Source organism: Mesoplodon densirostris, chromosome 5 (assembly GCF_025265405.1).
Source record: "Mesoplodon densirostris isolate mMesDen1 chromosome 5, mMesDen1 primary haplotype, whole genome shotgun sequence".
NCBI classification, from domain to species: Eukaryota; Metazoa; Chordata; class Mammalia; order Artiodactyla; family Ziphiidae; genus Mesoplodon; species Mesoplodon densirostris.
Window position 1 is genome coordinate 123,969,799 of NC_082665.1, and position 24,362 is coordinate 123,994,160.

The 24,362-nt window shown below is 36.9% G+C and overlaps 1 protein-coding gene across 4 annotated transcripts in view; it reads right to left on the reverse strand.

Annotated features, from left to right (window-relative positions):
• TBC1D5 (TBC1 domain family member 5) overlaps positions 1–24,362 on the reverse strand; it is a 545,992-nt gene that overhangs the window by 260,497 nt on the left and 261,133 nt on the right. For 3 of the 4 annotated variants that reach the window (XM_060099476.1, XM_060099475.1, XM_060099477.1), the window contains 4 exons: positions 21,726–21,795; positions 2,993–3,101; positions 1,435–1,524; positions 1,260–1,334 (listed from right to left, as the gene is read on the reverse strand). In XM_060099476.1, the coding sequence (XP_059955459.1) occupies positions 1,260–1,334; positions 1,435–1,524; positions 2,993–3,101; positions 21,726–21,795 (344 nt within the window). Of the gene's footprint in view, positions 1–1,259; positions 1,335–1,434; positions 1,525–1,839; positions 1,946–2,992; positions 3,102–21,725; positions 21,796–24,362 lie in introns of those variants that run through there. The other variant, XM_060099478.1, reaches the window with a different exon arrangement.

A 24,362-nucleotide genomic window follows, 5' to 3' on the forward strand; every position in this document is an offset into this window, starting at 1 on the left:
TAATAATTAAATGATTAAATTTATCCCTCTCTGAGTTATGATTTTACATTGCAGATAGGAAACCTGACCCTGGAAAAATTATTAAAATCTACTTTAATCTCAGAAACACATCCTTATTCTAACATCAACTTTTCCAGTGATATTATTATGTACATTTAAAGTTTTCTACTATCTGCTTAAAGTGAATGATACTTTTACTGCTACACATCTGCTGCTACCCCTACAACAACAAAAAGGTCCGCCTGGATTAGAGGAAGCCCATTGGCCAAGTGGTCACACTTGAACCTGACCTGAACTGCCAACGCACTAATTAAGATATGTAACGTTTTCTACTACGCTCTATTAGGTTTTATAATCAAATAGATTTTTATGTACTTTTTTTTTTTTTTTTTTTTTTTTGCGGTATGCGGGCCTCTCACTGTTGTGGCCTCCCCCGTTGCGGAGCACAGGCTCCGGACGCGCAGGCTCCGGACGCGCAGGCTCAGCGGCCATGGCTCACGGGCCCAGCCGCTCCGGAGCATATGGGATCCTTCCCAGACCGGGGCACGAACCCGTATCCCCTGCATCGGCAGGCGGACTCTCAACCACTTGCGCCACCAGGGAGGCCCTTTATGTACTTTTTAAAATGTGAACTTAAAGTTTTAAAAATTGCTTAATATTTCATGCTGCTATACCGTAGACTACGTTATAATAATTACATGTATCAGGAAAAAGAAATGTTAATACTATGTAGAAAATAGAGAAAAAAAAGTCTGTTAACATGGAAATAGGAATTAGAGCAGCAACTGAAGAAGTTACACAATCAATACCTCTGAGGTAGTAATTACTCCTCGTGGGCCTGACCTTTTTCGTGATCTTTAAAAACTTGTTCACAGATTCACTACAAACAGTTGCTTTCCTTCGTGTGACTTGGTCCTTCCAGGTGAAGCCTTCTCCACCTTTGTCAGGAAGGGAGGCTCTCCGCAGCCTTCCCGCTCCCCACTGCGACCCTGGGAGGACAGTTCTACCCTCAGCTTCGTGCTCTTCTCTCTGACCCTCGGCTCTTGCAGACCCCTGGGGCCTCTTCTTGGCAGTGCCCTTCCCCAGAAATAGACCATTGGCATGGAATAAAGCCCATCTGGTTTTAGGTGGTATAACTTGTGGGGTAAAAAAATAATAATTGGTATGGTATAACACTGCTTTCGTGGTGATGGATAACAAGACATAAGCATACTCTTATGGGTAAAAGCAGTTGAGATATGAATAAAGACAAACTTTACCCCTTCATCCTGGGAAAGGGGATTATTGATCATCAAGTCTTGCTGGCCAACAACCTTCCTCGGGTTTGTGATGTGCTGGGAAAGAAAGAGAGAAAACACAAATGCAAAGATCAGAGGCTACTGGACTCCAAAGCATACTTAAGAAAACAATTCCATTAATTAAAGTACAACTTACTATTTCTTTAATGTTGCTATACCATGCTCTTAATTCTTTAATTCTAGTTATCCACTGACTTTTATCTTGAGGAAGAACACAAAGAAAGAGCTGTCAAAAAAAAAAAAAAAGGAAACTTTCATAAAAATCCTAAGAAGTAAAATGTCAAACTATGGCAAATGGCACCACCTGAAAACTGAAGAAGATATTCATATTCATGTTATCATTCCAATCCTCAGTCAATTATATTTGGGGGTATTTAAGAAATATATAAATTTGGACAATTCCAAAAGTGAACAAAGGCCAAAGAAGAAGATCCCAAAAGCTACATCACAAGGTGGAATCAACCTCCCCTCCAAATTTATAATAAAAGTGAACAAGAAAAATTCATTGAGGTTCAAGTACAATTCTATTTTACATTCTTACATTAAGGGGGGGGTGCTTCTGGGGTGTATGAACAGGCGCAAGGTCCAATTTGTAGTGTCAAGGTTTCAGATCTGTCTTCAAACAAGCAGGTAAAGGACAGAGAGGAACAATCTGAGGACACAGCCTGAGCACTGAAGCCTCTCCTTCTACAGCAGAAAACGTAATTTACAACTAGCAGTCAGCTTATGAAAATAACAAGCATTCTTAAAAAGACAAATTTGATTTAATTTAGCTTAATACAACATTTAAAAAAATCTGGGTTTGAGTTTATTTTTAGCGAATGAAGGAGACATTAAAAAGTTCAACAACAAGGAGTTGGGGGTGGGCCCAAACCTCCTGTGTACAAACAGCCGAGCAGCACAACCCCTGCCTCCACTGCCTGCACCAAACACAAGAAAAATGCACTTCAACTATTAAATCTAAATAATTAAATTTCAAACTGTCTACTACATTATGTGTTCCTTACTGTCTTCACTTGCAGGCTCCGTATGCTGAATTTGTGCAGATGAATCCTAAACAACTTTCAAGAGAAGTCATTTTAAAAGTGAGCCTCAATCTAAATTGATTCACTTTGAGCGAACAAAAAGGGACAGATTTCTGAGCGATGAAAGAGATACTGTAGCTCATCATCACTCATGTGGTGACCGATGGGCTTTCTCTGGAAGGAGACTGACCTAATCTCCCTCCAGTTCTCCTTCTTGCTGCCCCTCTCTCGGTGTTTCTAGTACAAAAAATATGGAAAATCTTTTCCATCTGTTATTTGTGAAGAAAAAAGGGAGAGCGACTACATGACGGCACTTGATATAGTAGGAGCCTGAAAACATTCACACACTCGCACACCCCCTTCCAGCAGCAAGGATTTCTGCGAATGCCTCTGGGGACCCGGAAGGCGTTACTTGAGTTCCACGCCATCAAATGGGATGAAAAGACCGTTATTTCAAATGACTCCTTCACCATCGCCAGCTATCCAGGGCTAAGGTGGTTTAACCTTATTAGCAAATGTCCTATGAAAGATAAACCTGGATAGCCAAAACCTCGAGAGTGAAGTCTCTTGGAAAATTCAGTGATCCCCCGCATGGGTGATCTTCTGGGGCATCAGGTAATGTGTTGATATACTGCAACTACAAACTGTAAATAAATATTTTCTTCTTACCTTCCAGCAAATGCTGCGGAATCTGCTGCTTCTCAGCTGCCCATTAATCCCCTTCTGCCTTATTGTTGCCAAGTAATTGTTGTTTACAAATAGTTCTTCCCATTCTTTCCTAGATGCAAGGAACCAAAGCATGGGGATCCTTTTGTTAAAATTCTCTGCTTGGAGAGGACTGCTACAGGAATTTAATTTTAAATAAGTCTCAGAAATGCAACTTTTAAAACGTATATATTTATTTGTGTACTGTTTCTGAATGCATGGCTGTCTTTTTGGACAGAGTTCTTTAGTAAATTTAATGAATATGTAGATCGCTATAATTATGCCAGCTACTGAAATTCCTAATGTCTATGGAGGCTATTCCACTGCCTCTAAAATGATGGTACTGCAGTTCAGTGAATCAACAAGAAAAAAATGAATATTAATATAAGTATATGACTGCTTTAGCCATTGACAAAGATATACTTGCTCCAAAAATACACAACCAAAAAGTGAGCCATGGATCGTATTGGCTTCTCACCTGAAATATTTCATTAAATCAACTCATTTTTCTTTCATGTCAAGCTGGGCAATTATATAGAAGACTACTTTCTTTAGTTTTTAGTACAATTTACTATTGAAATCTCTGCAACTTCTTTCCACACGATCAGTTTTAAAATTTTAACAGGTGCAGGCAAATGTGAAAAAAACATCAAAAAAATTTAAAAGCCTCACTGTAAAAACTGTGAAAGGCAAGCTTGAGTACCCTGCCGCCTGTACCTATGGCTGAGGAGATAAACAACTGAAATATGCCTCCCAGGCATGCAGACACCAGGGGCCCAACACCTGTGCCTCATTAATATACAAGTAAATCTGCCCTACTGGGAAACAATTGGAAATTAATTGTCCCAAACCATTTACTGAGTTTGAATAAAGGAAGCAAACCTATATTCCCTGTGTCTGGTACCAAACTAAACATCAAGAACCATTTGTCAACAGTTGAGGCTACTGAGTGCAGCTTTATGAAATTTCTCTCAGATTCCATAATGCCACAATAAACTTATAATGTAAAATTTATTATCAAAGCTGCAAGCCTGGCAATCTCTTCAGAGACCAACTCGCGAGAGAAAGCCTCTAAACCCCTCAATCATCCTTCTCTGTAACACACAGTTGTCGCCGGCCAGACCCAACTCGTGTTCAGAAAGGACAGCCATACGCAAGGCGATCTTAGAGCCGGTATCATAACCAACTGCACACCTAACATGCAAAACCCTGACTGCAGAGCAAGCTGCATCTTCCCCACAGAGGTTTCCAGAAGAGTGGCCGAGGTAATGGCACGTTCCCTAACGCCACGAGCAGGAGAACTTCCAGCCTCAGCCCCGCAGCACTGATCTCCAGCTGCGCCAAGCTTCTGTCAGAAGGGGCTTGTGGCTAAGCGTGACAAATGCGACACACAGGCCAACCCTATGCTGGAAAGAAATAAATTCCTACCACTGCTCCATGAAAATGTCTTATTTCCATCACCCTATTCATGAAAGAAAATAATATTTCATTTTGATTTCACTTGCTTTTGTATCATTAGTAAAACCGAAAATTTTTCATGCTTTTGGGCCATTTTATTTCTTCTTTTTTAAAACTTCCTTTCTGTAAAATGGAATAATAATAATAGCATCTACCTCAAATAATTATCATGAGAATTAAAATATATGAATAGTCCTTAGAAGGGGACTGGCATATCATAACATTTTAGAAAATTAATATTAATAATAATTATAACACAGCTTTTATCTTGGTGTCTTGGGCTTATTGTTCCGAGAGGAGTTTTTCATACCTTAAAGACATCACACCTTTGTCTGCCATATATATATATATATATATATATATATATATATTTTTTTTTTTTTTTTTTTTTTGCGGTACGCGGGCCTCTCACTGTTGTGGCCTCTCCCGTTGCGGAGCACAGGCTCCGGACGCGCAGGCTCAGCGGTCATGGCTCACGGGCCCAGCCGCTCCGCGGCATGTGGGATCTTCCCGGACCAGGGCACGAACCCGTGTCCCCTGCATCGGCAGGCGGACTCTCAACCACTGCACCACAGGGAAGCCCCCATATATATGTATTTTTAACACAATTATTTTGATTTTCAACACGCTGAAGCTTTTTGTGTATAATTTAAACCTAACCTTTATTTCCTCTTGATGCTCTTTCCATTGTTTTCAGGCTTAAGCAATCCTTAGCCACTCCAAGTTCAAAGAAATGTTCACTGAATTCTTGAGTTTTTGGAACATCACTTTAGTCCATTTGTATTATGTATCATACTTTAAATATATTATCCATTTCCCAACAGTTTCACATATATTACCCACATCTCACTGTTCAAGTTTTGTTTTTATACAGTTTGTAGTAATACTCAAAGAGGGGATAAAAAACGAGACAAAGAGTGTTACAGGAATACAGCTCCGAAAACGTGCCTATGTTTAAATAGCTTGTGGTCTATGAACAGAAAGCACAGATTTCAAATGGAATAATTTGTCCGAGACCATGCAGTTCCGTGGCCTGAAAACGCCAATACCTTCCCAATCAGAGAGGTAAAGTGTGAGGCAATGACTCTTCCAGCCTCTTCCAAAATCAGCTCCTATTCACAGGTACCAAGACATTGTGAAAGTAGACACAGCTGGTGGCGAGATTCATTGCCATCTTGTCAAGGTCAGGAGCCTTTCAAGGTCAAGTTACACACCACTTACGTAATAAAGGATAATTATTTGTTAGCTCAAATAAGACCCTGTGCCTTGATTACGGTGTTGGTAAAGAATAAAGGAGACTGAGGCATGCGAAATGGAAACATTCTCTCTGAAATTCACAATCATTTAAATTTATTCATAGGTACTCATAGTTCCAATTAAGGCACAAATCTCAAACTGATGGAGAGCTCTAACAACAGAGATACTATATGAAAGCCACGAGAAAACATATTAATTGTCTTTCTCTTCTACGGAATGGTGCTTCATTAATAAACGGTGATACAGAGTAAACATAATAAACATTTATTCAGTGCCTACTGTGTGCTTAGCACTCAGAGATATTTGAAAAAGCATATTTTAAAAAGTTAAAGGGAGTAGATGGATGTGTAAACCAATAATCACATGATTAAGGCAAAGCACTCTGGCAGTGCAGAGGAGGGTGAAATAATTTTATATCTAAAAAGTAAAACTCGGTATAAAAAATGATAAATAGTATCCCCATAGGCACTGAAATGCCACCCTAAAAACTGAGCTGTCAGAGGTTAAACAGTCTATAGAGGACAAAATGTTAGAAAGTTGAGCCCTTTGAAGGGAGCTGGAAAAAAATAAAAGTTTTTTCCAATCACAAATACAAATGGTGGACAACACTCCTGAACTCAGGTGAAGACCTGGGAAAACAATAGTAAGTACTGAGGAGTCAGTGGTGGAATTTTGCAGTTTAATTAAAAAAATAAAGAAAAGGTAGTTGCTAAACTTTGTCTTACACAGGAAAACATATAGTCTGTCACAGCAAAAATCTAGCAGCGATGTTCTCAAAATGTTAAAAAAAATCCATTCAAAAATGCTTAAAAAAAGTCCATTCAAAATATATAATACTCTGGGTAAATCACTTTTAACCTCTACAACAACCCTCCTGGGGTGAATAATTTTAACCCCTCCCCCCTCCATGAATGACAAAACTGAGGCCCAGAAAAATTAAATAAGTTGTCAAGAGAGAAATGGAATGAGAATTAGAAAAAGCACCTTCCAGAATAACATGGCTGAAAACACTAAAGGGAAGCATAATACTCCACACATCAAGGGACATGAACGGCCCCTGGCAACAAGGCAAGATAGGAATGCGACCTTATATTTTCTTCCTTACATTTTTAGAGTTTGAACATCAAGTCCAAAAGTATAGAGAGAAGTTTTCACCAGTTGGACTGAGAAAGTAAGTCAACAGATGTTGTGAGTGGTTTAAGAACACATGGGACATTTAGGTGCATAATCGCCTCAAATGGAACCTGGGCCTTAAAAACTCTCTGGATAACGCACTAGTGTCATCTAGTGGCAACGACTCTGCATTGCAGGCACTGGGTCCCTGAAAACGTAACCAGCATCTAAGCAAGAAGAGGCAGGAATGGGCTGTTTCATTTCCCCTGCCAATGTTAGCCGATTAGTTGTGGCTGCCCTGGAAGTACTGTGTTCAGGATTCTGAGAACACCTCTGTGCTCCTCAGGGAAGAATTGGCCATGAACACTACAATAATTTCTAAATAAGTGAAATTAATTTTTGTAGCAGCAATGGATGCCTTTCATTTAAGAAGAACTATTTAGGTAGTTAAGGCTCTTGCAAGTTTTTTTTTGACATGGAAATCAACTAGTATTTGCAGTGAAGAAATACAGCTGATGATCATAAGGAGATAACTATTTCTAATTATATATTTTAATGTATTTTCCCAAGATACACACATAAAATTAGTATGAAACTGGTTAGCACCTTCTCAATTTAATTGTTTAAATACTTTTGTAACCTAAAGAATGCAAAAATGACGAAGCAATTCTGGAATAAAAAATTTCTGAATTGTTGTCCCAAATGAGGATACACTAGAGAAAATAACTTTATACTCTATACTTTATATGATGGTTTCACCCGATTTTCTGGCTTTATTTAGACAGGGAACAATGTCTCTGTGGAGCTAACGTAAGAAATCCAGACAATTACAATAACTGAGAAGAGTTCATAGACTACACACTACATACTACTACAGTCTAGTACTGAGTATCTCCAATACTTGGTCAAGAGGAGCTACGTTGGCTTTTACTGATAATAAAGTTGCTGCGTGGAGCAGAGGAGGGCTCGTCACCACAGGGAAGGTCGAGAAGTCACAGACAAGCTGGGGGCAGCAGGGTGGAACAGGAGCTCTCAGAGATGGCCCTGTGGTTTACAAGGTCACCAGTCAACCATCGTCATCTCATCTTTGAGATGTGACTAGAGGAACAGTAGAACAGTAGAGGAACAGTAGACTAGTAGAACGGTAGAACTAAAGGCCAGGTCAAAGGAAGGTGGTCTTTAAGGCAGACAAGTTGGGTAGAATACTTGAAGGTGAGGAACCACAGGTAAGAAAACTGCATCTGACACACAATGGTTTATACAATTTTATAATCCTAAAGTGCATGCCAATATGTGAGGAGATTGCCATATTAATTACGATCATATTTGCTTTATCAAATGCAAAGGGAGAAAGGACACAGTAAATTTTTTAATCTGTATAGAAATATATCAGGGAAAGATTTATCTTAATGAAAGGGCTGTACCATGATTCCAATATTCCACATAGAAGAGTATGTGCCTTTACACCATTTTAAAGGGGTGGTTTTTAAAATACTATCAAAATAGAACAAGGAACGTCTAACTTAAAAATCAAAGGAAATAGGAGAAGTGTAAATTAGGTATGTCAGCATCAGACTATAAAGTGTGGCACCAGATCTGGGTAAGCTACAACATTAGGACTGCAGGTGCCAAGATCAACCAGATAAACACTGATGTTATCTATAATTACCTCATTTTTAGCTTAAATCACAGGTAATGAGGGAACTCAGAGACTCTAAAAAGCAATTAGAAACTATACTGGCTTTTTTGCTTCCTATATCAGGAATTTTTTAAAACTTACTTTTATTTAAAGCTTTTTTTTCCCCTCCATAATGAAACATCAGGGCATATTACTTATACATATATAAATACATATAAAAACAAAAACAACTCACAATTATTCGCAAGCCTAAAATGGATTTCTTCATATTTCTAGGTGAAAAATGTTCTCATGTGATGAGGCATCATTGAAACAAAGGCAACTGATAGTTCAGCGTGTGGTGATTTGTTAAAATTAATTTACAATGATGTTTTGATTCGGGTTTGGATTTAACTGTGAATTGAGAAATCTTGAGCTTCCATGTCAATATTCACAAGGTGGATAACAACTGAGTTAGCAACAGTTTTGGACTGTCAGATATAATAATTTTTTTAATGTATTATTTTCTTCAAAATATAGTGTTTAAGAGCTTCTAAATTCAGGATCATATTAAAAGTACTCAACAAATGTACTTTTAGAAAAGAAATAAGAAAAGCTGTGTCATGAGGTTATAAAAAATTAAGCACATTATAAAAGTCATATTACTAATCAAAGGATCAAACATATAGAAATGAGGTGAGAAAAGGACCTGTTCTAGACAATCGCTACAAAGTTGTCTGAAATGAATGTTTTCTATTCCATGGTTTACTGATGTTTCTTATGTAATTAACACGTAGGGGAAATCCCTTTCTTCAAGACACCTCGCTGCAGACCTCCACCTTCTTGGCCCCCGTCCCGCCCTCGTTTTCCTTGTTATTGGTGATAACCAGCATGGACTTGATATCTTATTTTCTATATGAAAAAGAATTTACCACACAGTCTATGATGTAAACAATACTGCAATGGAAATACAGAACTGAAAACAAATTATTTTCTAGTCATTTAGAAGAAAGCATTTATTTCCCAAAATCTGATGTCCTAATTTAAAGTCAATCCTGTTTCTTAAACCATGTTTTCCAAGACGGGGTTGACTTGTAGGGAATAACACATATAGAAATACATGTACTTTTGAAATAAATACTTTCTCTTAAAAAGATTTAAGTGGATTATATTTTAACTGAATCCATCATTCATTTGATGACCAGCACTATGCAACAGAACTTCCTAAGATGACAGAAATGTCCTCTATCTGACCATCCAATATGGTAATCACTACTCACACGTGGCTACTAAACAAGTGAAATATGGCTAGTGCAACTGAATTACAACTGTTTATTGTCTTATTTTAATTAATTTAAACCTAAACTCAGCCCCATGTCACTAGTGGTTCCTATATCAGACAGTGAAACTGTTTTAGGATGATAAACCATTCATATATGCATTCCCTTTTAAAGTACCAACTAAAAAGGTTCAAGAGATGTAAAGATAAATATGCACATGATACATACTCATATAGTGTCCCTGGGGAAAGAAGACAGAAATACATTAAAAGCTAGACTATACAAGTGGTTAAAAAATCAAGATGATTCTATGAGAGACGTAACACCGTATAAAATTCACTCTGGGGGCTTCCCTGGTGGCGCAGTGGTTGAGAGTCCGCCTGCTGGTGCAGGGGACACGGGTTTGGGCCCCGGTCCGGGAGGATCCCACATGCCGCGGGGTGGCTGGGCCCGTAAGCCATGGCCGCTGAGCCTGCGCGTCTGGAGCCTGTGCTCCGCAACGGGAGAGGCCACAACAGTGAGAGGCCCGCGTACCGCAAAAAAAAAAAATTCACTCTAAGTAAAATCAGATATACATGTAAAAGTTATTTTTTCTTTTTTCCTTTTTCGTCTCCTAGCTCACTGCCTCCCACTGTGTTTCTGTCTCCATCACCACTCTCTGCCTCCTGCTTCCTTCCACCTCCCTCTTTACTCACACATACACACTCACACACACACACTCACATTCACACGCTAACACACAACACACGTTCACACACACACAACACGCTCACACACAAACACTCACACACACGTGCACTCACACATAAACGCACACTCACACATACACACACACACTCACACACATAAAAGTTAGAAAAGCAGATCTTTAGTGATGACAGTGGTACATCTATAAGTAACCAAAAATGATCGATACTGGAAAGTATCAGACCTGAGGTTTGGACTATGAGCATATTATAACCATACTTGGCAAGTGACTGGCTCAAAGATCCAGGAAATGGTAATTTAAAATGAAGATCAGCGGGCCACGTGATCAAATAAACTTTAATTCAAGGTCAATGTGTACTTTATAATTTGTTAGACTAATGTACCTGGGAAAACAACTTTACATGGGCCCCTGGAAAAATAAGGAAATACCCCCAACCCCAGGGTGACTAGAAAACATCACTCATTTATAGTTAAAAAGAAAAAAAAATGCACTGATTTTAAAAATCCATGCTTGAATACCTAATTTACCCAGCATGATGAAAGGCCAATGTATGCTATTTTCTCAACTCAAAAATGTTGAGAGTACCAAAACGTTTCTAAAACTTAAAGGAGTTTTTTCCAGATGTGATACATTTGGGGAATGCATGGCTATTTGCTTCTACATTAAATAACTCCACACTGCTTGGCTTTTGGAGTTTTCCATTCTGTTTTTAGTGGCATTTCTCTCATGGCCATTGTTTTCAGGTGATCAGCTATCGATTCGTAAAATAATATGTTAGCTTTCAGAAATCCTAAATCTCCACCCCTGTCACTTGCTCACTTTTTCTTTTCTAAAACCAAGACAACAAAGTAAACTTTGAACTGTCATACATTCTAGCCTATTTCAATAACATAAACTATATTATCCTTTTTCAAGGAAAAAAAAAAAGAGAAACTAGGTAAGTGGAAGCACTTTGAGAACTGGAAGGGCTTTCCTGTGACTAAATCTACCTAAATAAACAAATTCTTTGGCTATTTTAACATTTTCTCCATTTCTAACTTTCTGATTACATCTTCCTTGGGTGAAGATATTAGAAATTTGACCTCTAAATAACTGATATGTTACTGCATCTACAAAGAAAAGAGGGGAGATCCCTTTTCTCAACACTAGACACTGGGAGACACTGAAGTGGAGGAATCAGGATGTGGAGACCCGGTTCCAGCCCGCACGCTGCTTCCCATGCAGGCCTGAACACCAGTGGCAGCGGTACTTCTCGCACCAATTTTTTGAAACAGCTGCTCCATGTCACAGTGGAAGACGAGTGGTTTTCTCACGACCTCCTTGCCCAAATTAAATTATGCTTCATAAAAAATCCTCTGTTAATATGCAGACATATTCTCCACTGCTGAAATTCTGTCATTTGAAAGTTCATGTACTTCAAAAGAACCCAAATCTAGTCCTGACTTCATAAAAGACCTTTCGTTACTTTGTTATTTGCTGTTCTGTTAGTTCATACTTGTGATAATTCAGATATTCCCAAATGGATGCCACAAAACAATTAATTATACGACCACAGATATCTTTATAATGAACGAGAGCGGGATGTTTTCGTAAAGTTGTTGCGTGGAATGCTACTATAAGATTGAAAATCAGCCCCGGAAGAAAATTTTCATTTTTTCTACAGAACTTTTAAAAATACTATAATTAGGAATGGTGCCTAGAGAGACAGAGGCAGGAAAATGGGCTCCTTCTCTAGGGAGCAGGCTCCATCAGCAGCTCAGGGGCAGCAGGAGAAAAGGGGGTGGGAGCAGTGTTCAAAATGCCAAACAGACCACTCCGGCTCTCTTAATTTATCCTACCCCCTCCACCCTACCCCAGATCTCTCAGGTGGGAATAAATGAGGTCAGAATACAAAGGAGAGACTCAGGCTCTGAGCGTGGCCCTGTGGTGCCTGTGGAGAGGGACGGGCAAGCAAAGGACAGGAGTTACTTTGGAGATTATAAATTTATTCTTGTGAACCGAATAAGATCCAAACAACCAGAACTCTGTGCCTGATTCAGTGACAGTGGGGCTCTACCACTCAAGGGAGCTTTAAGATCTAGAAGCATGTTAAACACTGGAGTGAGAGTGAAGAGACGGTGTGCAACTATTCTGCTTTGCTTCAGATGGGTTCAGAGACTTGGTCATGTCATCCAAATTAGTTTTCTAATCTGAACAAGTAGCTGGAAATACAATCTTTGAAACTCCTTGAGAATATGTCTACCAGACTAAACTACTTCTATATCTATCTCAGAAAAGTGCCTCTATAATCATGGAATGAAAACTAGGTCCATATGTTCAGATGATGCTAGGACATCTTTTTAATTTTCAAATATTCTCTCATTACCAGGCTAATTTTATTCCATAGCTGGTTTACTGATTTCTCCCTTATTTCTAGGCACGTAATATTCACTCTCAATTGTAACATTATCAACTATTTCATATAATTTTGTGCAATTTAAAGATTCACATTTTCAACTCCCAGTTAACATTTTTGATCACTGATTTAGATGTATCAAACATCTATGATACACTGAAATCTACTGTCAAAATAGCAGTTCCTGCAAAGTAACAATGTCACCACAATGAAACAGTTATATGTAAATACCCATGTTGTATGAGTTTGTCACTGACAAATACAAGGCCAACCGAATCTACCCATTCTGAGTGCCCCAAACCCCCAAAGAATGCATTGCTGAAGTAGAAAATGAAGAATGTCTTTGTTCATATCGTTCACCTCACAGAAAACTCCTGTTCATCTACTTTGTCTAGCAAACTTATCTATCCTCCCAACCACAACTCACCCTCAATATTAACTAGCCCATCTGGTATTCCCCTAGTTCTTGGTAAAATGCCCCCACGATGACACCAGTCCTCACGTATGCTAGTTGCTTCCATGTCTGTCTCCCCTCCTAGATCACAAGTGCACCAAGAACAGGGTCTTTGTTTTAATCTTTGTCTAGCACACTGGCTGGCCTGTAATGGGTGCAGAATAACGATCTGCAGAATGAATGAAGATACATTAGGTCTCATGATGAACAACAACAAACTTTCATATATATTTGGGTTGGCCAAAAAGTTCGTTTGGGTTTTTCCATATGCCGGAATGGAAATGGATGTTTATATATATATATATTTGCTTATATATATGTAAACAAATGTCAGAAAAGCAATTTTGAAAGCTCTGGATTAATAATAAATGAAAAAATAGGATTATTAACCACTGCCACTTTCCCTCAAAAGGCAAGGTAATCTGATATAGAAAAGAGACAAATATTAAATACTAATTTTATTAAAATATTCTATGTAAATTTCACCCTTAAACTATATCTTTGAGATGTATAAATTGTCCATCAAATCAAACATCAGAAATTTATTGCCACTTTAAAACTACATAGAATTTTAAAATACTTCCCTGGTGGCGCAGTGGTTAAGAATCCGCCTGCCAAGGAAGGGGACACGGGTTTGATCCCTGGTCCAGGGAGATCTCACATGCCAAGGAGCAACTAAGCCCTTGCGCCACAGCTACTGAGCCCGTGTGCCACAACTACTGAAGCCCGCGTGCCTAGAGCCCATGCCCCGCAACAAAGAGTAGCCCCCGCTCGCTGCAACTAGAGAAAACCTGCGCGCAGCATCGAAGACCCAATGCAGCCAAAAATAAATAAAATGAGTAAATTTAAAATACTTTTCTGAGATGAAGGCCAACTTTGTTAGGTGAAAAAGTTGATTAAAACTTAAAGGAAGGGGGGCTTCCCTGGTGGCGCAGTAGTTGAGAGTCCGCCTGCTGATGCAGGGGACACGGGTTCGTGCCCCGGTCCGGGAAGATCCCACATGCCGCAGAGCGGCTGGGCCCGTGAGCCATGGCCGCTGAGCCTGCGCGTCCGGAGCCTGTGCTCCGAAACGGGGGAGACCACAACAGTGAGAGGCCCACGTACCGAAAAAAAAAAAAAAAAAAAAAAAACTTAAAGGAAGTTTTAGAAAAGAGAGAAAAAAGAAAGAAAGTAGTATTGTTACTCACTATGTGTTAGGTGACTGGTTCAGCAGTTCTACACATTTGTAGGTCTGTCCTCTACAACTCTGTGATATAGGAGCTGTTAATACTCCAGCTTCACAAATGAAGTAATTAGGAATCAGGAAGGTTAATTACCTTGCCTAAGATCACACAGTCAGTAAGTGCTGGAGCTAAGATGTAAACTTTATTCTGTCTTATTTTCTATCTGTTTATTTTTTCTAAACTGTTTCCCTAAATTATGTATTTATTCTTAAAAACTTAAAGAGTCAGTGTCATATAATTATATAGATTCTCAACAAACTACAGGCATCACATCAAAGTGGGGAAAGCAACTTTCTAAGAATCAGGAAAGAAACCCTAATTCTAGGTCCTCCTCTTTCATCTATTTACTAAGCTATATCCTGGAAAAATAATTTAAAAGGCAAGGTCTCAGGAACTTAAGATGAGTGGGTGGAGAAGGAGTGGGATGGGGAATTCAGTTTGGTCTTGATTATCTTTAGCATGTGTTATGGACTGAATGTGGCCCCCACAGATTCATGTTCTGAATCCTGACACCCAATGTGACAGTGTTTAGGGGTGGGGCCTTTCGGAGGTGATTAAGTCATCAGGGCTGGGCCCTAATGAATGGAATTAGTGCCTTTACAAAAGAGGCTCCCAGAGATCTTTCTTGCCCCTACAGCCAAGTGAGAACGCAGTGAAAAGACTCATCTATGAACCCGGAAGTGGGCTCCATCAAACATCAAATCTACCAGCATCTTAATCTTGAACTTCCCAGCCTCTAAATTGTGAGAAATAAATTTCTGTTATTAATAAGCTACCTAGTCTCTGGTATTTTGTTACAGCAGCCCAAACAAACTAATACAGTATAACTTTCAATAATTAAATTGTTTCTAAAATTCCGTATTCCTAAAAATAATAGATTAACAAATTTTTATCATTCTAAGAGCATAACCAGAACCTAGATTTCTAATTTTAAATCCAAAGTATGCTTTTGCCCTATTATCTCTAATATTTTGAATCACTGCTTCATTGTCATTTCAAGAGACATATGACCCTCTTACATACAAATCGGGGTGAGGAGGAAGGTACTATACCAACAATAAATGTAAATGATGTAAGGATATTTCCCACATCCTCCCAAATTATTAATTACATGTAAGTAGGATACATAAAGTTTGTGATAAAACTTGAAGCCTAATTTAAAAAATTTCCTCACTGACTAAAGAAAGTTCAAATTAATGGTTTTCTTCCTTATTCAGAAAAAGACAACTTTTAAATTCAAAAAGCTAAACCAACTATATATTTTTTAAACTTTTAACCAACTTAAACAGCCTTTGACTCTGTGGGCTACAGAATACACCATACTGAGAAAGGGAGGCAACTGTGGAAGCTCTGATCAATATCAAGAAATAATAGAAAAACAAATAACATATGCTCACACGTATATATGGAATCTAAAAAAAAAAAATTGGTTCTAATGAACCTAGGGGCGGGACAGGAATAAAGACGCTGACATAGAAAATGGACTTGAGGACACAGGGAGGGGGAAGGGTAAGCTGGGACAAACTGAAAGAGTGGCATGGACATATATACACTACCAAGTGTAAATCAGATAGCTAGTGGGAAGCAGCCGCATAGTATAGGGAGATCATCTCGGAGCTTTGTGACCACCTAGAAGGGTGGGATAGGGAGGGTGTGAGGGAGACGCAAGAGGAAGAAGATATGGGGATGTATGTATACGCATAGCTGATTCACTTTGTTATAAAGCAGAAACTAACACACCATTGTAAAGCAATTATACTCCAATAAAGATGTTAATATATATATATATATATATACATATATATATATCAAGAAATAATGCCATCAGGACTTTAGTGCCAAGTGGCTTTTTATTTTCTTTCCTTAAAAGAAAATAAAATATATAAAGGGGAAATTTTCCCCTTAGTTCTTCAAAAAAACTTCTTTTGAAATATGAAACTTGGTCTTTCTTTAGAGGGAAAAAACTATGAAACCAAAAAGAATGAATATTTCTTAGTTAAAAAAAAAAACAGTGTGTAGTTTATAGTCCTTATTCAAGGACTACACATTTTTCAAGGCTCAAGTCACCCTGTTATGCCAGCTGTAGGATTTGCTAATTCAAAAGACACACATAAGTATTTTGCAATTCTTTTTTGCATTCAACTATCTTTGTTTTTTAATTCAACATCAGGGTTTCTGACTAACTAAATCATTACAAGTTTTGTTGATCAGCTATGACTTATAACTGAACAATCACTGGTCGTTATTATTTTGAACTGTCTCTTGTAGTCAGCATTTAAGGTATTATTTGAAAATTACCCAATTGTCAAAATCCAGAAGAAATACATTTTTACTAATGGCACAGCTTGGGAAAATACACTCAAAAATGGTACCACGTGGGCTTCCCTGGTGGTGCAGTGGTTGAGAGTCTGCCTGCCGATGCAGGGGGGACACGGGTTTGTGCCCCGGTCCAGGAGGATCCCACATGCCACGGAGCGGCTGGGCCCGTGAACCATGGCCGCTGAGCCTGCGTGTCTGGAGCCTGTGCTCCACAACGGGAGAGGCCACAGCAGTGAGAGGCCCGTGTACCACAAAAAAAAAAAGTACCATGTGAAATTAAATTGTAAAAATAATTAGAGTCAGCTAAGATGATTTACCACTGAATACACAGAATCTAGAAAATCAGAGTTAAATAGACAAAATTATTTTAAAATAATCCAAAATGATTTATATTCCATCCTATGCCATTTATACAATGCCAAGATGTTGTCTGAAATTTAAGCAATATTTTGAGTTTCCCAGAGAAACTCAAAATAACTGGTCTGAGTTTTCTCTAAATTGACTCTTAAAACAACAGATTTTAACATGAACTTGTGGCTACATAAACACAGCCTCTTTCAAAAATGAGGTAAAAATTAAGTTATTTTTATACTGGTAATTATAACATTATACTTTTAAAAGCTTTACACTGACTCAAAAAACCATACAGACTTCCAATAAACTTTTGCAGAATATCATAATTTGATCAATCAAGATATTTAAAAACATAGGGTAAAAAAGGGAAAATTTTTAAATGCTCACCTTCAATTTATTTCATAGGTCACTGTTATACCATCTAATAAGATAATTAAAAACATGCAAGCAGCTGGTACTACAGCTAAACAGATTAATGTAATAGTCTGTAGTCATATGTGCTGGCAAGGGGCTCGCCTCTTTGGAGAGGAGAAGGTCAGCTGCCCTTGGGAAGAGGAGGGGGGATGGGGATAGAACGCTCCTACCATGTGGCCCTGTGCTACAGTCACTAAGTTAAACATCTACTGCAAACTGTTCATCGGCAAACTACTTCTCTGCTTTCATACCCTCAGTTTGAAAGGGTCTCAGATTTAATGGTGAAATAAGAAACAGAGAAAGCTCATTTAATCTAACAGAAAACATTAACACTAGTCTTTAAAAAGCACAAGGTATACTGCATAAACCAGTAATATCTTCTCAATTCTAATCTCTCCATTTTTACCACATCACCTGCAAATTAGTTGGGAGATAAACAATTAAATTTTAACAGAAACTTCCAAAACAAGATGTAGCTATTACCCAGGCACCATATAATCATCATACTGGTGCCTTAGGAGTTAAATGCAGCTGTACTCTATCTGAATCAATGAAGCAAACCACAAGAGACACAAATCCAAAGTGAAACCTCCTAGCCTCTGAAAAACAAATCTATGAGCCTTAGGCACATAAAGCTATAGATACGGTCCATTGATTGTAAATTTCAAACTTTGTCAAAATTCCAAAAATCCACCTCTGACTTTGTACTCATAATAAAACATCTTCCTCTTATCTCTACTATGTGTACAAATGTGTTATACAAAGGCAACCTGGAATATACAGCAGAGACAGAGTATCAAGCCTCAGGTTAAGCTTGTTCTTAGCCTCCTTTCTGCTAAAAAACAAGTTACTTTCCTGTAAGACATTTTGTTTTTAAATCTTCCTTTTGGTGTCTCTACATTAGCGCACTATAAAAATATTCTACAATACCAGAAGATTAACAATGATGACAATGATGAGGATGACATGGACTGGAAGATAAAAGCAGCTAATATTTATTCAGCATCTGCCACACAACATTAGCCCATTAACTCCTTGTAACAAATGTGTTTTATTATCCCCACATTCAAGGTGAGGAAACTGAGCCTAAGACTTGTCCAAAGTCTCCATTTGGAGTCAAGATACGAACCAACTCGCTATGTTTAGATATTATTAATAAACAAAAAACAAAACAACAACAACAAAAAAAGAGGCTGTGCCCTCTTGTAACTGACCATCTAAGACCACAATAATAAAAACAAATAATGGAAAGAATATAGACTTAGGTGACCAACTCAAGACTGAATTGGAAAGTTAATAAAACTTGGCACATGCTATAAAAAGGGTACACATGTGGAAGGTTAAGTGAACACTAAGGCAGCAAAGTTGCCAGTTCACATGAGGTAAGCACAAAGAATTAATAATATTAATGCATGGCTTTGCATTTAGATTTTCAGAAGGCTTTATCTTATACAGTCCTACCTCGATCTTTAAAACAGTTGTGAGAAGGAAGCAGGTCAGACATTATAATGTCCATTCTACAGATAAAAAATTAGAGCTAATCATTATCCCAAGGCACAGCATATATAGCTTGAGTATCCTAGTACTAGGTTGACAGCCAGAATTATCTGCGAAGAAAGGTCAGGCTTTCTGAGGTGGTTTAAAACACAAAGGTAGACTTGTTAGGCTAAAGATATTTGACGGCTGGAACATTCACATTTTTCTAATAATCTATTTCTACTTGCTTTAAAAGAGTTCCGATAGTAATGGAAAAATAATTTTCATTTTCAAAAGTAAATTTTATTGACAATTCTGTTGCCATTTTAGTGCGATTCTGCAACAATTCCTGGGTTTTATCAGTTAACCTGATATGAAAATATACCCTAAAGCTGTGCTCCTATGAATTCTGCATTTAACCCAAGTGTCAAATTCACAAGTAAGCTCACTATATTGTAAGAGCTATTGCCTACTCAGTAGAAAAATATTCATTTCACACCTTAAATACTATAATACTATTTAATAACAGCACTGGCCTGCCAACTATTAAAAGCTCATTTTTATACATTGTACTACCTGAGCTTTTTATCTTGCCTTTTTACTTACAACAATAAATTAATATCCTAACATTACAACACTGACAGGCATTGATTAAAACTATATTAGTTAACAACATTAGTATTTACTGTGCAAAGTTGTATTAGGAGTTCATTTTCAAAGTACAATTATCATTCAAAATAATTCAATATTTATCAATTAAATAAGATACTTTAATCTTCAAACTACTCAAGAACAAAATAAACTACCAGATAACACTGTGCCTTCATATTAACACATTTCTCTTAACTTGCTGTCCATTAGTTACTATAATTAGCTAATTACAAATGTAGGTATGAAGTATAATTCACCAATGAAATTGATATATACATATGGGTTTTCCTGCCTTTGAAATACATCTTTATTTTCCTTTTGTCTTGGATTTTTTTAAACTGTATTTATACCTAATACTGATACTTCTACCATGGATTTCACACATATCATCATCTTAGCATTCCTCAGTTACATGACAAACATGAGTATTTATTTAAATATCTTTTATAGAGAGTTCCCTGGTGGTCTAGTGGTCAGGATTCTTCACTTTCACTGCTGTGGCCCAGGTTCAATCCCTGGTCGGGGAACTGAAATCCTGTAAGCTGTGCAGCATGGCCATAAATAAATAAATAAATATCTTTTATATTCATCTTTTTTTTTCTTTTTTTTTGGTGTGATCAGCATGTTCAGATAGAGGATTCTACCTATTATTTAATATGTCAAATTCCAAACTTTATATTACACTTCAGCACTAAAAGAAGGTACTGGAGAACTCCAACATTTATAAGGTAGGATGGGTACAGAGAAAATATAATGACAACACGTGAGCTTTTACTGCTGTGATAATACGCTTATAGAACACCATGGGAACATAAGCCTTCTGTAGTACCCGTGACACCTGAATGACTGATTATTTATAAAGACTCCAACTGGTATAAAATAAAGATATCAAGCATCTCAATTACCACCTCATTTCTGGAATTCATAAACAAACTGTAAAAACTTTCACAATGACCACACTTTTATTAAGTGCTTCCTGAATATAAGGCCCTACTCTAGATGTTAAAAGCTTGCCTGGGATCTGAAGAAACAAATGACACATTTCCAGCTAGGTATACAGAATATGTGTTCAAGAAAAAGATAAAGATTCTCAGCATAAATTCCATACTTATTATAGAAAAGAAGGAATTATAGCTTAATATTCAAATGAGTTTCCAAGTGTACAGTGGTTTTTGCATATATTTTATAGCATCAACACACAAGTATCAGAACTTATGAACCATAAGGACAATGTACTCCAATTAAAGTATTTCTTCAAGAATCTGCACTGTTACCTATAATGCCAAAATGTATTATTACTCGATCTCTACTTTTTATTCCCCAAAAGAAAACAACCTAGTTCTTACATCACTTTGGTTCAGTATATGAATTTTCAAATATTACTGGAAATACATTAATCTTTCTTCTTCCTAGGTTTCCCTGTTAAGAAGATATAAAATATATAAACATTTACTCAAGCAAATTCAAGTTATAAAGAGAATATTAACAAATAACTAGATAAGATGCATGTTTCCTTAATTGCTGTATCCTTTTTAAAAATTGTTAATTGAGATGTAACTGCCCTGTTTGCTGAAGAGCCAAAAGGGATGTTAACAAACAGCACTTAATGTAACCATGGATTATATTTTATACTCTCTGAGATGCTCACAAGCAGTACACTCTGTATTAGCAGGAAACTTAAACAAAGGAAACCTTTAGTACTGTAAGAGATATACTGGAAAAACAAAAACAAAAATGGATTATATTGAAGCTTAATACTACATATGTATTCATTCTAATCATCCTACTCTAGGATAACGACAGATATCTACAATAAGTCCATCTACTCAATAACTAAGAATGTTACATTTTCAATTACTCAATAAGTCTGCAGGACAATTGCATACCACAATATTCTTCACATTTGCCAGATTTTTTTAGAACCCTGTAAGATTAGATATCTTGTAATATTATATATCTATGTATTCATCACCTACCTATAGGAATTAAAAGTTCCATCAGAGTCTAAAGTAGAACTTGTTCTTCTTCCATTTTGATTTGAATCTCCTGGAAAAAAAATTTAAAATACTGAGATTATGAAACTTGAGTATTTCAGTTGAAAAGCTACTGTGTGGCAGCTCCACGCGGTTATTGAGTCAAAACAACAAATATCCCCTTATACCTCTCCCAAATATCTTTTGTAATCAGAGTCCTTTAAACAAAAAATTCATTTTGATGTTAAAATATAGACAAATACCACCACTCCTAACTTGGATAGGAATACTACAGAAGTAATTGCAAACAGGAACAAATGAAGTATAATACAGCCATCTTCTGCTTATGACTCACAGACAAAACCAAAATTTATACACCATTTAATCACAAACTAACGCTTATAAACGAAGAGCAACTTTTTATTAGTGTCCTGTCCACTGGCAGAGTCAAAAGAGAGCAGGCAGACAGCAGACTTGGAATACCCTCCCCCGGCCCACCTCACCCCCTGGCCCCCCAGTCCTCCACTCTCTAGGAAGCTGGTCTGCAGAGAGGAAGAACAGAAAGCTGAGAGGTGCTGATCAAGAATGCATTCTATAAAGACACAGACCTACTAGAGAATGGACTTGAGGACACGGGGAGGGGGAAGGGTATGCTGTGACAAAGCGAGAGAGTGGCATGGACATATATACACTACTAAACGTAAAATAGATAGCTAGTGGGAAGCAGCCGCATAGCACAGGGAGATCAGCTCGGTGCTTTGTGACCAGCTAGAGGGGTGGGATAGGGAGGGTGGGAGGGAGACGCAGGAGGGAAGAGATATGGGGATATATGTATATGTATAGCTGATTCACTTTGTTATACAGCAGAAACTAACACACCACTGTAAAGCAGTTATACTCCAATAAAAATGTTAAAAAAAAAAAAAGAATGCATTCTAAGTAGCTTTTAATACATCTTAATAGTCCTCCCCAAACTTTATGTTTTAACTGTGGGCAAAGTTCAGCAGTTTAAAAAAAAAAAAAAAAAAAAAAACCAACATCAAAAGGTATTTCTGCCTCATGTAGTAATATCAAACTTTTAAGGAAAAAAACCAATTCCTCTCAAGCATATTCATAAAATCAGATTAGAACAAATTCATACCTATCAGTTTAGAGATCATAGAATAAAAATAAATTTGCTAAAGAAGTTTAAACAAATGCTTGCCAATGCCATAATATAAAATATACATTCTTACTGACAGAAAATTGATTTTAGCTTAAAATTTAAAATATATACTTAAAAGTATAGTTTTTAGGAAACCATAGATACTACTATTAAATATATCATTTATTCTTAGAAACAAATTAAATAGACCAGAATCTGATTACATTTTATACTCCTAATTCCTATAATGCAACTTTCAAACATCAGGTTATATTCACTTTTAAGATATTTAAATCTTAATAATTTAAATGATTTATTCAATTGTTATTTATACTTTCACTCCACTTTGAACATTCTAAGGTACCACAGGAGATTATCACAGTGGTCCTGGTTAAGTCAAATAGTAATTACAGAGCTTTCAGTTTAGAGGTGAGATTATTTTAAATTACTGAATATAGCACTTAAGGTACCATACATATATGATTATGTTGCTCATTAATGGTTATTGAAAGCTAAAGTGTAATTTTAATGATAGCTACCTATTTTTCTTTGCACATTTTATAGCTGACTGACTAGTCAAAAATGTTGGTTCTCTTCAAAATCTTTGCAGCTGCACCCAAAGTGTTTAGAAGAACGAGAATTGGTCTGAGCTCACTTACTGAACTTTTAAGTCTACTCTTTTTTTCAAAATACACTTTCAGGTTTTGGGGGGTTTTTTTTCATTAGACAAAAACCCTAAAATGGATTACAGCATTTGAAAATGTTGCCAAATTTTATAGAAGAAAATAATCCAAAACACTTAAATGTTTAAGATCAATCTAGTTGAGTATACTCTGTTAATTCTTTGAAAACATGGGTACCGTAAGATGACTCATGAAACATACTTCATTTGCTTTTTAAAAAAATTAATGGTATTATCATAAATAAACTAAAAAGATTTAAGGAAAATTAGTCTCTCCCTGTCTTGCTAAATGAAAATTTCCTACAACACATGTTATTTAACAGCTTGCACACATTTCCTGTAAAACGTGCCACAATAAGCACAGAATAAGTACTATATCATACATTTAAAATATAAGCTTTCTTTGTCTTTAAAATTAAAATTATGATTACTTAAATACATAAAATCTCACCAATGGAATATTTCTTGCCTTCTGCTTATATTTATCATAATAAATATAAAATACTTCAAATAATTAAGAGATTTTCAGTTTTTTAAATACCAAAGTTTTGTCATCAAAATACATCACAAAAGTTTTCTTCATTTTATACCTGTATGAGAACGAATACATCACATTAAATGTAACCCTCAAAGGATTGTAATAAGGAAAAGCAGCAGCTTTTCTTTCTCAAAAACATACCAAATAAGGGGTACAGTTGTTTCTCACAATAATATTAGAGAAAAGATTTCAGAGTTTGCTATATGGGGAAAAGGCTATAAAGTTTTGAAGTGGGAAAAACTGCTTTGTTCCTTCAATCCTCTAGATGAAATTAAT